This window comes from Melanaphis sacchari, unplaced genomic scaffold (genome assembly GCF_002803265.2).
Source record: "Melanaphis sacchari strain LSU unplaced genomic scaffold, SCAv2.0 Contig0_pilon_pilon, whole genome shotgun sequence".
NCBI classification, from domain to species: domain Eukaryota; kingdom Metazoa; phylum Arthropoda; class Insecta; order Hemiptera; family Aphididae; genus Melanaphis; species Melanaphis sacchari.
This window is the reverse complement of record NW_020270366.1, coordinates 19596466-19610845: the sequence shown is the minus strand read 5'-3', so window position 1 is coordinate 19610845 and position 14380 is coordinate 19596466. Positions and strand designations below refer to the sequence as shown.

Here is a 14380-nt window from a genome sequence, read left to right as displayed (position 1 = left end):
ATTTAATGGAAACAGATATTAAAGAATCAGAATAAAAATATAACCAAGATGAGTTTCTTTACCTTATTTTCATTTATATTTATCCATATTTAGTAGATCCAAGGACTTAACCTGATATCCGTTAAATCCGTATAAGGTAACTTGTAGAAATATAGCCTTGTAAAAAAATTTGCGTTTGAATTCAATTTTTGGAGACGTTAATTTATAATCAATCTATTTTATCTGATAGTTTATTTAAAAAGAAATAAACCTTAATTTTATTCATTATTTTACTTAATATGCCCCATAAATTAAAAAGTTGTTAGGGTACAAAGATTATGTGCAAGATATTTTTACTATATAGGTTTACATATATATTTACAGCAATGTTGTTTCTTAAGTATGAAAACCATATGTGGTTTTTGAGCAAAAGAACAATCTATAGATTATCTACGTTCGTAACTGTAACATATGAATATAAAATGAAACATGACCAATACTTAGTTTGTTATATTGCCTTATCAAATTCATAATATTCTGTTTTACATTATTAGAATAGAAAATAAATCTATAGCTTATTTAACTTATTAGACATAGGATATTTAAAAACCTCGTAAACAAAATAAATCATACACATAACACGTTTTGGATATTAGTTTATGTAAACATAATATTGTTTATAGGGTCAATAAAATATTCCTAGTATATTGACAACTGTGCTTAAATAATAAAACAAACAACCAATAAAAATATTAGTTTTTACTCGTTATTTCCTGAATTATCAAAAAACTACAAAATTAGATTGCACTTGTTTTCTATAAGTTTTATCGTTGTTAATTTATTTTTCTCAATTTTTTGAAAACAATTCAAAAAAAAAATAAAAATAAATTAATGAGTTTTTGATATCATTTATTCTATTACTAATTAATAGAAAATTTATTGCACAGATAATAATTTATCAGTTTATATACGAGTACGTATAAATTCTATGAATTAGAAACATTTTTAATCAAATAATTGACGTGTTTTTATGTATCTTTAAAATTTATATTGTAACTTAATTTTTGTTCATAAATTGTTAAATTTTTTATAGTAAATTGTAATGATTTAAAAAAGGTTGTAGTAAAGGGGTAATATTTATCAGAGATTATTAATTATACACCTTTAGATCAATCATAAAATCATTACATTACCTTTCTTCTCTTGGCAATGACTTCTTTCTGAATGTGGAATAAGGTGACCAGTGCACGTTGAATAAATGTAAGACTTTTTTCACTTAAATACACTTATTATCTTTATTATAGTTTTTCTTTAACACTATTTAATAGATTTAACTTTAACATAAATATAAAATTTATTTTAACACTAACACGCCTTTTTGTATATCTGATCTGCGTAGTCTTTTACACTCGCTTGTGATCATTTATACAAAAAGACTGGAAGAGCACTCCGCCTTGACCGTAGGTGACCGGCCCTCTTATATAGTGTGTCTTGTGTGTGTGTTTTGTCTGACTATAGGTCATTTTATTATTTTACATTATTATCTTAATAGATGACTTATAGCTAAAAGTTATTAAATATTTGATATTTGTCATATTGATAAAATACTTATAGTTAAAGGTCATAATTTTATTATATAAATATTTAACTATGATTGCTTAGAGCACATCATTACAAAATGTACCTATTATAATATAGGTTACAATATATCTATGTAATTATACTTGACGACTATAAACATTTGTTAATGTTATCGACCTCTACATTTTTATCTGCTGCCTATTAACATAAAAAATTCTACAATATCAGTGTTTTAAGATACATACATACTTTTTTAAATCAAAAAAAATAAAATAATAATCCGTTATGTAACAAGCGGGTATAGTTTCATTGTGTCGTCAAACGGGTTCGACAAAAAAATATAATAAGTCCGGCAAGATTCACAACAATATAATCTAGACGCTATACACTTCACATATGTGTGTATTGACCGCAAGAGAACAAACGTTTTATATCTATTATATTCACATAATAATCAGGTACCGTTGGAAAAAAAAAAACGAAAAATTGTTAATGAGCTATTATATACTATATAGTATATACACTGTATATTATACAGTATATATCGTCTATTTTTTAAGCTGGACATAGTATACGTAGTTAATTTTTATAATGTTATACAAGCTTAATTCTAATATATTTAAGAGAAAACTTTAATTTGTATTTTTTTAGCTTTATGCCACATATTATCACATTATAAGTTGATTAAAATCAATTATTTTTCAACATTATATTACAATATGTTAGGTTGTATAATTTTGAGTTCTTATATTATTTGTTTATTTTTAATTAACATCGGAAATTTGTTGCTTAAGTTAAATATATCCTATAGTTAATCAAATTAATTTTAATCAAACTTAAGAAAAAAATTGAGTTTAAAGCTGTTGAAGTTCTTTTTTTTGTGGTCATAGAATAATTGAAGTATAAGTTTATTTACTTCTCGATATCAGATTACTGTTTTGAATATACGTATGAATAACAATTTGCTTCTTTTCTTGGTTATATAGGACAAATATTTATTTAAAAATATATTTTTTATTATCGAATGCTTAAAATATTGAACAATTTTATGTTTATTGAGTATAATAATAATTGCTGTAAATTTAGTTTTTTTCTTTAAATGTTTAAAACGATAAAAACATTAAAAACATTTATAAACCTCTTTCCTACTTACATTATATTTACATACTAGATATCCCCAAAATGTTATTTAAATATTTAATTATTTATTTAATTATATTTTGCGTATATTATTTCAGTTTTTAAAACAAATAAAATGGGAGAAAGACGTGGTACTAAAGCATTAGAACTATGGTGTAAGCGAGTGACTCAAGGATATGATGGAGTGTCTATTGAAAATATGTCTACTTCGTGGAAAGACGGACTTGCATTTTGCGCTCTTATTCATCATTTTAGACCTGATTTGATGTAAGTATTTTGATATTTTAAAATTAAACATTATTAATTTATAATTTTACTATTTTTTTTTTACATTTTATGTTATACTTTTACATGTAATTTTATTTTTATATAGAGTTTATAACGTAGAACTACCTCAATAAAATTCAAAAGTTTTTATACTACGTAACAATGTTAGTTAGTTATTAACAGAGCTAAAATTTTAATGATTTAAAAAACATAAAATTTCACTAAAAAAATGAATTTAAAAAATAACAAAAAAATGTACCTAGATGAGCGAAAAAAATTTAATTTTAAAATAGTTATTATTTTTACATTTTTTATACCACACAAAATAGGTAAAAATTGGTTTTAAGAAGTAAATTAAACAATGATATTCAAATTTGAATTGACAATTAATTATATTACTTTTTCAGTATCAATGGACTGGAGTAAGTAATTGGGATTATCTATACTATTTTATACAACACATATTAAAAAAAGTTGAAAATAAATAAAAACGAGTTTAAATAAATAATATTAACGTAATATTATAAAATGCATTTAACATAAAAATGCAAAAAATGCAAAATAGAAATTACACATTCTAAATTGTTATATAACGAAACAAATTTGGTTTTGGTTAGAACTGTATGTATAGCACTTAAAGAAAAAAAAATGCAATAGGTAGTCATCAAAATTCTAGCTCTAGTTATAAATTAGCTGAAAAATGTTGATTGTAACTTAAAATATATTTTATCTTTTTAATTATTTATAGTTATGCTTTGTTCAATTATTGTTTATGCACAAAAAAAAAAAAAAAAAAAATCAAATGAATACTGCTTACATTCAGAAATCTTCTAAAATAATGGATGTTTTACTCGTGTTACTGGTAAAACATAATATTCTTTAGTTCAATTTTTTATACAATAGGATTTACCTAGCTTACGTCATGTATATTTGTGGTAATTAAATGCAGTTGTATTGTAGATGTAATATACATATTTTTAAATAATAATTATAGTAAAAAAACTATTTTAATGTATATATATTCCAAATGTAACAACAGACTTGTTAGTTGTTAATATATTTAAAATTAGAAAGCATAATAGAAAGATCATCGTATTTTAATTCTGCATTTTTTTTTTATATATACCTCGATATATATACAATATATAAAGATTAATAACCTTTCTCTAGTTTAGTATAGAGCTTGCAATATTTTTACTATCTTTATATGTTAAGATGAAGTCAAGGTCGCTTATCTTCAATATCACGTATAATTTGTATATATAGTGTATATATATTTCAAATCCTTAATTCGCTTCGGTTATTGTAGCATATTTTTCATGCCCATGAAATGAGTATTTTTCTCATCTTCTATTAAATAATAACTAAAAATATAATAACAATAAAACACGCATGTAACATAACAAAAACATCAGGGAGGTTTATGTTTGAAATAAGTAGAAAAAGAAAATTGCCTAAGGAAAAATAATTTTTTAATACATAGAAAATAAAGCGCGCATATTACAGAAAATCATGACCGTGGAAAAATACCATTCTATTTAATACTTAGAATTTTCGTGTTCTTAAAAAGGGAAAAAAATAAAATTTTATAAAATGTTTATTAATAATATATGTTTTTTCAGTGATTACAATAGTTTGGACAAAAATGATATTTACGGTAACAATGAGTTAGCTTTTCGAGTTGCTGAAAATCACCTGGGGATTCCTGCACTTTTAGATCCAGAAGACATGGTTTGCGTCGAAATACCTGATAGGTTATCGATATTAACTTACCTATCACAGTTCTATCAAACTTTCTCATCACAAGGTAATTAATAAACTGATATTTTTTTATTGTTTTTTCTATGATATTTTAGTTTAATTAATTAATAGCATGATACTTAATGTTAATAACAATAATAATACGTGTATAAAACTTTTATTTTCGTATAATTTTTTGGTATTGATATTTAAACATTTCAGACATATTTTTGTAATATTTGATTTCATTTTATTATTAGGCTTATAATTTTATTTTAATAAAACTAGTCACACAATTCGTTTCACATTTACTATTTTTTTTTTTAAATAAATTTGTTTGATACAATAGTTTATTTTAATAATTGTTTGAGTTTTGTAGTTTTTAAAACTATTTTGAGAAACGAGTATTGCCTACATAATGATATGTAATTATGTAAAATGTATTTACATAATCTTTCCCAAATTGCCAATAGTTTTTCTACTACTGGACATGTACTATGAATATATAAGAAAAAAAAAATAAAATCAAGTCGTGACTATGTGATTTTGTCCTGATAATTTTCTTAAGTAGACTCTTCTACACAGGATGATAATTTGAAGGCGGTGCATGCATGCACGTATTTTTTGCTTGCCGGAAATGGTGGTAGGAAACCTGTTTATATTGGGTGCGTGTGATCAACTTGGTCTAATGGAAAAGCCTATAAAAGACCACCAATGAGGTATAAAACCTATTAGTAGTTATTATAAACTGGTAAAATTACCCCTTAAAGATTGAGTAAAATTAAAAATATGTATAATAATCTTATACTTAAATATTTAATTATTTATTCCTTTTTTTACGATATGATTAAAAGTGAATATGATAAAAATTGTCTATGAATATTTATTGTTTATTTTCTTACAATAAAATATAATATTGAATATTTTAAGTTAAATTTTTATTTTCAACCTAGAATGCATTATTGTATATATATACATTTTATTGTTGTAATGTCTGTTTAATCCAAATATTGCTTACAAATTAGTTTTTTATTACATTTTTAATAATGATATAGTAGTAGATATACTAACCAAATTATATACATAATATAAATGTATATTTAATTTGTTTAAGTATGTTTTTCAAGTATTTCATGAAGGTATAGTAATATTTATTTACTGTTGGCAGTTACAATTATTTAACTTAATAGTTTTTAGTTAAATAGTGTAAATTATTCCAAAATATTAATTAATTATATTCAGACCTTGATTAGATCTACGAATATGTTGTAATTGATCGTGATCTTCACTGGGTCAGTAGCCGCAACCTTTGAAAAATCATGTACCGCAGTTTTATAGGCGGAGTTAAAAGCGTTTCTACAATTAGGCCAGTACGTATACAGTGCTGATTAACTTAGCAGTGCCGTTTGGCAACTCGACATATAATAGGAGAAAGACATCGAGTGTGATAGAGACATGAAAACCGGTTCTCGCAACACTGTTTATAATTTATTAAGGTCACATGTGCGCGTTGATCCCAATGAGAAACTTTCACTGATAGTGATTTTAGATTTGCCCTTTCCATACATTTCCACAATAATTGCAATTGCTTTGGCATAATATCTCAAAATTAATGCACTAGACAAAATATAATCAACATATTATGTTACATGGCTCTGAAGATTACACAAGATAAACATCCGTTGTTTTCTATACAGTATACACAATTGTGCAAAACTAACGTTGCCTGATACGGCCCTAACGCAGATCACCTAACCAATGTTCTTTTGTAAGAAAACAGGTTTTGGTAAAACATCGAACCGTGACTTCAAAATTTGAATTTTGGCTACATTCCAATTCATTATACTAACCGATTAGAAAAAATAGACGATAAACATTCTCTTCATTTTTGGTTCCGTAAGTCGTTTTGATAATTTGACCCTTGTATGAGGTTGTTTTTTCAATGTTTAACCTCTTGACCACCAGTCTGTAGATTTAATTCGTACTCGTGTTCGTTACATGGAGTTAAATAGTCAAACAGTTTATATTACATATTGCTGTTACTACTACCACTGTTTTCTTTAATTCTACTACTACCGATTTGCAACTACTGTGTGAATGACCTAAAAAAAAAATAAATGTATTTAAAAAGTTTTGTGAGCTCTAAATGATTGTAAATTTATGCCATACAATTATTATCACCACGCATTTCGTAATATGAATAGTATTTATTGTTATTTCATTCATAATATAAAGCAAAATGAAGATCACGTTTAATAGTATTTAGTACTTATTATTGTAAGTTTGACGCATTGTTTATTTTTTGGCTTTCACTTTTTTTTTCTTTTAATAATTTTACATTTGTTATGATATTTTTTACAAAGTTCGTAAACAGTGACATGTTTTAAGTATTCACTTTTAAGATTGTTTTATTGCCTTATTCATACGAAATGTTATCTAGAAACATTTATGACATATAAAGATAGGTGAAAAATATTAAGTATATTTTATTAAATTCGATTATAGTTTGATTTTTGAAAGAATTTATACGTAATATTATTTTATTATTAAAAGTAGCGATAATAATAAAATATGACTAATATTTTTAAATTTATTTCAATTATTTTATGACTTAATGTTTTTATGATCAAATCTATGTATATACTGTATACATTTAATATTATATAATGCATGCATTATTTAGTACACATTATTAACAAACATTTGACGGTGTAAATAGTTAAAATGATATTAAATTGAATGTATAAACACCTCACTATTAAAATATCTTTCTAGGCTCTAGTCTTTACAGTGAAATATTTAATACATTTTAACATTAATATTCATACATTACTTACATTATTATTTCTTCTTAAAATGTTAACTTTATATTTATATTTAATTTATTATTTCTAATAACGAATTAATATAGTAAGAAAAATTACAGAATAGATTTACAAAACAATTTAAGTGCTTTAATTATATAATACAAAAATTTATTTAATTTAATTAAGTTCTAAAGTATTTTTAATTATGTTTGTTTGTCATCCATACTGTTGTGATGTTCATTAATACAAGTGGCTAAGTAAATGAGTTAATATCTACCTATTTCTTTCTTGTTTAGACATTGTGTGATTCTTCGTTACTTATTCGACTTGGTAGTAGTGTCTTGGTTAAACTCTGGGTTAAACTGTCAAGAAAATTAGAATTTAATTGATTCATAGTCAATGTCTATTAGTCATATATAACAGTGCTAATCTTTCATTGGCAAATCCAGGATGTAACCAATTATGATATGTTGTGCTCGCAGAATAATAAAATGTACTTTTCTAACTTAGTTTGACTTCCACGCGTCTTAATTCATTATTATGCCCGCCCCGCACAACACTCGCTCTTGCCTGCTATAGTAGCACTATACTGCCTACTGAAGCTAGTTTCTTTGACATCGTCTTTCAGTTTTGATTATGATTTCGTTTGTGTGTCTTCTCATTATTAATGTATTTTATTTTATATATAGCTACGACGCCTGTTAAAACATCACCTGAATCGCCGACCACAGTTGAACGGCCCAGAACTAATACAGGATCCGGTCAAAATGCTCCAACAAAGGTGAACACTTTTATTTTATTTCGTAATGTTTTTAATAGAATAACTATTTAATACTATATATATTTAATAAATGTGTTGAATAATATTAATTATTAGCTTTTGCCATTATTAGAGTAAAAATTTTATTTTTAATTTTGCGGATTGTTTTTTTCAAATCTGGTATAATTGAATACGGCTGATAATACCACCCTGTGTTTGTGCGTTTTTAAATTTTTTTTTATATTACATAGAATAAAGTATACAACTTTTGTAATTTATTATACTTTATTATTTAAAAAAATTAATTTTTATACATTTTCCTATATTTTTATTTAAAACATAAGTAATTTATAATATCTATATATTTTAAGTAAAATAATTAAAATACCCGGCATATTATCTTACGATAGAACATTTCTAGAATACTTTTATTGTTAATTATGATTTATATTGTTTGACTAAAATAAATTTTCGGAAAAAATAAATGACTGAATTTAATTTTTTAAATTCTTGTTTATGAAATATACCGTTAACTATATAAAAATTCATTATTTAGATCTAAACATATATGTTTAAAAAAATTGAAGTTGCTCACTCATTTTATGGTTTATTTTTAGGCAACTTTTTTTACAAACCATTTGAGTAGGTGGGTTAAATATAGTAGTTTAATTTTCATAATATTTAAAAGAAGGCAGATTAAGGTTATTATTAAGGTATTAAACTTAGTCTGCCAGTTTTTGTTTAGATATTAATAATACCTACGGTTCAATTTTAAAAACAAAATATAAAACCATGATATATTTACCAAAGAATGAAGTTGTTATAAATATAATACTGAGTAATTCTTTTATCAAATAATATTAATTATTTTAAAATCTATTACCTAACGTTTTTGAAAATTTTTTTTTCGTTATAATTTTTTACTTTTTTAAATAATTAACATATATTTTTCATTTTTTCATTTTGAAGTAGAATATTTTTTTTGAGTATTTCGATTTATACAAATCTAAATTCAAATGAGTAGTTTTTGAGTTATAACTTATAAGTATTTAAAGTTTATAGAAGTTGAGTGATGTATGAGTATACACTGCAAAATGTTGGTCTATTATTTTGCTCACTTAAATTTAAATAATTATGACTCATAAACTAATTGTCCTAATTTTGATTTTATTTATTGAAATTATTCAAAATGTATTCTGTTTTAGAATATGAAATTAAAAATGTACGTTGTCATTTAAAAAAGTTTAAAAAAAAACATGTATGTATTTTTCTATTGATTCAAAATTATATATATATATATAAAAAAAAAAAAAAAAATCAAAAACGGTAATAGATTTAAAATAATGAGTTATGTTTGATAAATGAATCACTCTGTATGATTGAAAATTTTTTTAACAAAACGTGATTAATACATATGTTTTATTTAATTTTTATGTAACTTAAGAATTAAAAAGTTAAATGTGTTTCAAGAGTTATATTCGTAACTTAAATCAGAAATAAAATATTTCTTTATGTATTTTTTCATTTTTCTGACGTAATAAATTGTAGTTATAAATGTTAGTTAAAAAATATTTTAAGCATTTAGTTTCAAACGTAAATTAATTTAAATTTGTTACTTTATTTTTCTGGTACATTATTATGGTTATCTGTGTATATATTATTTTCATTTTTGATGTGTTCTTAATATTCGTGAGAATAATAAGCTTTAAATTTATTATTTTTATGATTTTTTATTATTTATTTTTTTATAAAGTTTGGATGCATAGTGTTAATAATTTATTACGTCAAAATGTACTATATTTTAATTTTATTATTTATACATAACCCAAACAGATCGTTATTTTTATATTTATTTATTTTTATTGTCCAGGAGGACAGCTTGGATCTTATGGGGTCTTATAAGCCTGAGATCTACTGCTAGAAGGTAAAATATATACATGTATATATATATATATATATATATATATATATATATATATATATATATATTATATGTATGTATGTATGTATAATATATATAATTTTAAAATTAAATTATGCTTTGGGTTGTGTGGTGAAAGTTTTTATTGATTTTAAACTGCATGTGTAGATTTGCTTAAGTAAATTTTGATGATAGCTTCAACAGAAAAATTAATGATAAATTAAATATTTTTTTAAATTAAATTATTGTTTATTAAATCTAATCTCAGATCGGAATATTTTATATTCTGAACGGAGTGATGAATGTATTGATTTTACAATGATGTATGATTTTTATTTTTTGTGTGTCTGTGTACAGCATAAGTAGTCGAAATAATGCTTCAATTTCAAACTTGGGAGGGTGGTTTCCGATGGCAATATCCTTGGTGCATTATAGAGTTAAAAAGTAAACATTTTCCAAGAGTTTTCAAAAAAATCAAGAAAAACAAAAAAAAAAAATGACGGAAAAACGGGAATTTTTACGCAAAACCAGTTTTTGACCAAATCGATTTTTTTTATATGGTTGTAATTCAAAAACTAATCACTGTAAACACTTGAAATTTTCACCAAATGTTTATGTTAGTGTTATCTATATACAGTTTAATTTTCAAAAAAATTTTGCCTTTTTTTGAGTTATTTATAAACCACTGAAATTATCGACTTTTATGAGAATATTTTTTTGAAGTGTCGATAAAAAAATGTTGGATGACCAAAAAATTTTGAAAATTTAATACAAGGTTCCTTATAAGTTGTTTCTTATTGTAGCTAAAAAAAAAAATTAAAAATCGTTAGTCACAATTTTTTTTATAAACGTTTATAGTTCAAATATTTACGAAATCTATCGAAAACGCGAAAATTTGTAAGTAATTTTGAAGTTGAAAAATCATAACATTTTTTGTGTTTATAACTAAGGATTAAAAATACTACATTATGTTTTCCCTAAGTTTTCCTTCAAGTAGCTATAATAAAAACTCAAATCATTATTATAGGAAAAATTTTAAGTGCTTTTGAATTTTAAATTTTTACGAAATAGCGTAACGATAACGATTTTAAATATTTGTTAATATTCAAAAAGTATAAGTCGTAGATACTTGAAAATTTTATCAGTTATTTAGATTGGCATTTTCTTTACAAGATTTAATTTTCAAAATATTTTGACTTTTTTTGAGCTATTTATAGACAACTGAAATTTTCAATTTTTCTGAAAATTTTTTTTTTGAAGTGTCGATAAAATTTTTTTGGCCCAATCAAAATACTTGAAAATTTAATACAAAGTTCCTCATAAGTTATTCTTATAGTGATCAAAAAATTTTAAGAATTCATAGGCACAATTTTTTTTTATTAGCATTTGAAGTTCAAATATTGACAAAAATTCGTCAAAACCATGAATATTTGCAAACAATTTTGTAGGTATAATTCATAAAATTTTTTGATAAGTAGCGCTAAGAGTTGAAAATTTAATACAAGATTTTCCATAAATTTAGCTTAAAATAATTATAAAAGAATTACATTTTGGCGTATTCAAGTGATTAAAACATAAACCACGGAAATTTTAAAATTTAAAATTTTCACATTTATTATACCACAGATTATAATATATATAATAATCCTACAGTAAAATAATAAAATGTATATACCTATATATATTATACGAGATGATTATTGTGGTTACGAACTAGATAAATTATATTGTTCTGTGATATTATGGTATTTCTTTTTGTGTAATAAGGATATCTATAATCATTCTTTTGGTATACCAGGTATATCTATGATAATATATTAAAGTATTATGAATTATGATAATTACATGCAAGGTTTTTGGAAAAATTGATTAACCATAACTTTTGCAAATGCGTCCTAATTGAAAAATAAAATATTTGTTTTAAATTGAATTTATGACAATATTTAAATATAATATATCCTAGACTGACAAATCATCTCCGTTCAGAATCGTTTTTCGTATACAATGATACTTATCATTGCATTCAGATTTAATCTACCCTAGTCCGAGGTCCGCCCCACCCCCTAATGTACAACAGAGCGGTACTCACTTGCCCGCTTTTTTATAATGACGTGTTTATTTTATTATACTCAAATATATTAATGATTAAATAATATTGGCTTGCGCAGTCGAGAACAGTGTTAGATGTATGCTTCCTACTACATAGAGTGATCTTGTTTCATTAGTCAGTATTCTATCTACAATGCAGGTTTTAAAAAAAATTATTTTTTATACTATTAATATTTTAATTATTTTGAATTTTATAATTTTTAACTACAAAGAATTAAGTTTGATAAGTTAGTTAATTATTGGAAACGTTTAAAATGTATAATTAGTTGTGTAGTTATCACAATTTAATTCACTGTATACAGTAGTAAAGAATGCTCAACCATTTCTTACAATTTTCTTATTTCAAAGTATTGATTTGATAGTTATATAATTTATTCCACTTGATACATTTATTTATTATTTTTGTTTTCATTTAAATTTATAGAGGTATCTATTTATATTATTTTATAATAATAATGAATAAATAATAATTAGTTCTTTTAAATGTTTATGAAGTTTAAGTGATTTGAGTTGGATAGTTCAGAAGAGATATTCAATTTCTAAAAGTTTATTTGTGTTTGTATGCATTTCATTGGTTTCTCAGTTAGGTATGTATATTGTTATCAATATTCCATAATCATTTATAATATTAATCCATAACTATTGACGATTATAAATCTGAAAAAGTAATTGAAACTTGAAAGAAATATTCTGTTGAAATATTATTGTATTCTAAAGTTTATAATTTAATCGCATGAAAAATACTAGACAAAATAATTTATGTATTGCATTTTACTCATATTTAATGTTCATATTTATTATTCAATAGTTTTTAATTTATTTGTAAAGAAAAATTGTATTTATAATAAAGATAATAATTTTAACAGTGCCTATTGAACAAAGGAAAAAAAGATAACAATAATAGTAAATATAAGTAAAAAGGTACTTACAAAACATAATACAATCTGACGTATTAAATATTAAAAAATTAACAAATATTGGCTTACAGACATTTAGATCTGTGTAGACCGAATAACCAACAGACATTAAAACATTTACGGGTGAGAAGTAAATTTTATTAGTATGTTTTATAATAAAATAATTATTGTTTGAAATTTTTTTAATTAATTGTAAAATTAATTCTAAGATATTCTATTTTGTTGTTTATTAATGTTTATAAAAATATTAGATATTTTGTACGTATTTTTAAGTGATATTTCAAAGAAATTAAGTTTGGGACCTGTACATTTTACGTTTAAAGAATAAATCACATTTAAACTTAAAAAAGAGTTCTTTGTATTCGAGTGAATCTTAGCGAATATTAAGTTTATAATACTCGATAAGCATATATTATTTTTAAATTTTAAAACTTCTTACACGTTTGAAAAATTGTATCATAGAATTGTAATATCATTATTACTTATCCATATATTATATTCAAATGCAATCTTCATCATTTAGCATATTATGTCAATTTGAAATAATAAATAAGGTTCGTGTATAAAGAAAAACAATACAATAGCAAACAAGGCGTGGTGATTTCACACCCAGTTCCGATTCTAAAATGACTCATAGGTAAAAGTCAACGTGTTTTTATAACAAGTCATACCATTTATTAACAAATATTAACCAAAAGTCAATAAGTTAACCAAAAATATTATTTGATTATTAGATTAATTCAAAAAATATTATTTAATTAATTGATATTGGCTACAATTGTTGAAAAATCAAATTTAATACCTACTGTTGTCGTCTATGTCTAGAGAATAGTGAATACACATAGCCAATGGTGTTTTAGATATTTTTATTTATAGTTTGGTACTTAATTATTAATTTATAACTGTTTCTAATGTCATTTACTGCGGTTTATCGTTTCTTGTGGTTAAGTTTTGACCTTAACAGTTGCTGATTTTAATTTATAATCTCACCTATATAGGTTACTACCACAGAAAGTTTTTGTTTTAAATAAATTTTTTAAATAGCTTAATTATTTATCAACTAATTAAAGGAAATAATAAATTTATCTATATAACGAAATATTTAGAATTAAGGTCATCAGTGTTTCATGTGTCAGTGATTACTCGTTTACATTTTGTA

General features: G+C 23.3%; 1 protein-coding gene across 1 annotated transcript in view; it reads left to right on the top strand.

Moving 5' to 3' along the window:
- LOC112600260 (MICAL-like protein 2) overlaps nt 1-14380 on the top strand; it is a 30873-nt gene that overhangs the window by 10442 nt on the left and 6051 nt on the right. Inside the window, exons 2-4 of the mRNA XM_025347448.1 lie at nt 2799-2967; nt 4590-4774; nt 8204-8295. Coding sequence (XP_025203233.1) covers nt 2816-2967; nt 4590-4774; nt 8204-8295 — 429 coding nt within the window. The 5' untranslated portion in view covers nt 2799-2815. The remainder of the gene's footprint in view (nt 1-2798; nt 2968-4589; nt 4775-8203; nt 8296-14380) is intronic.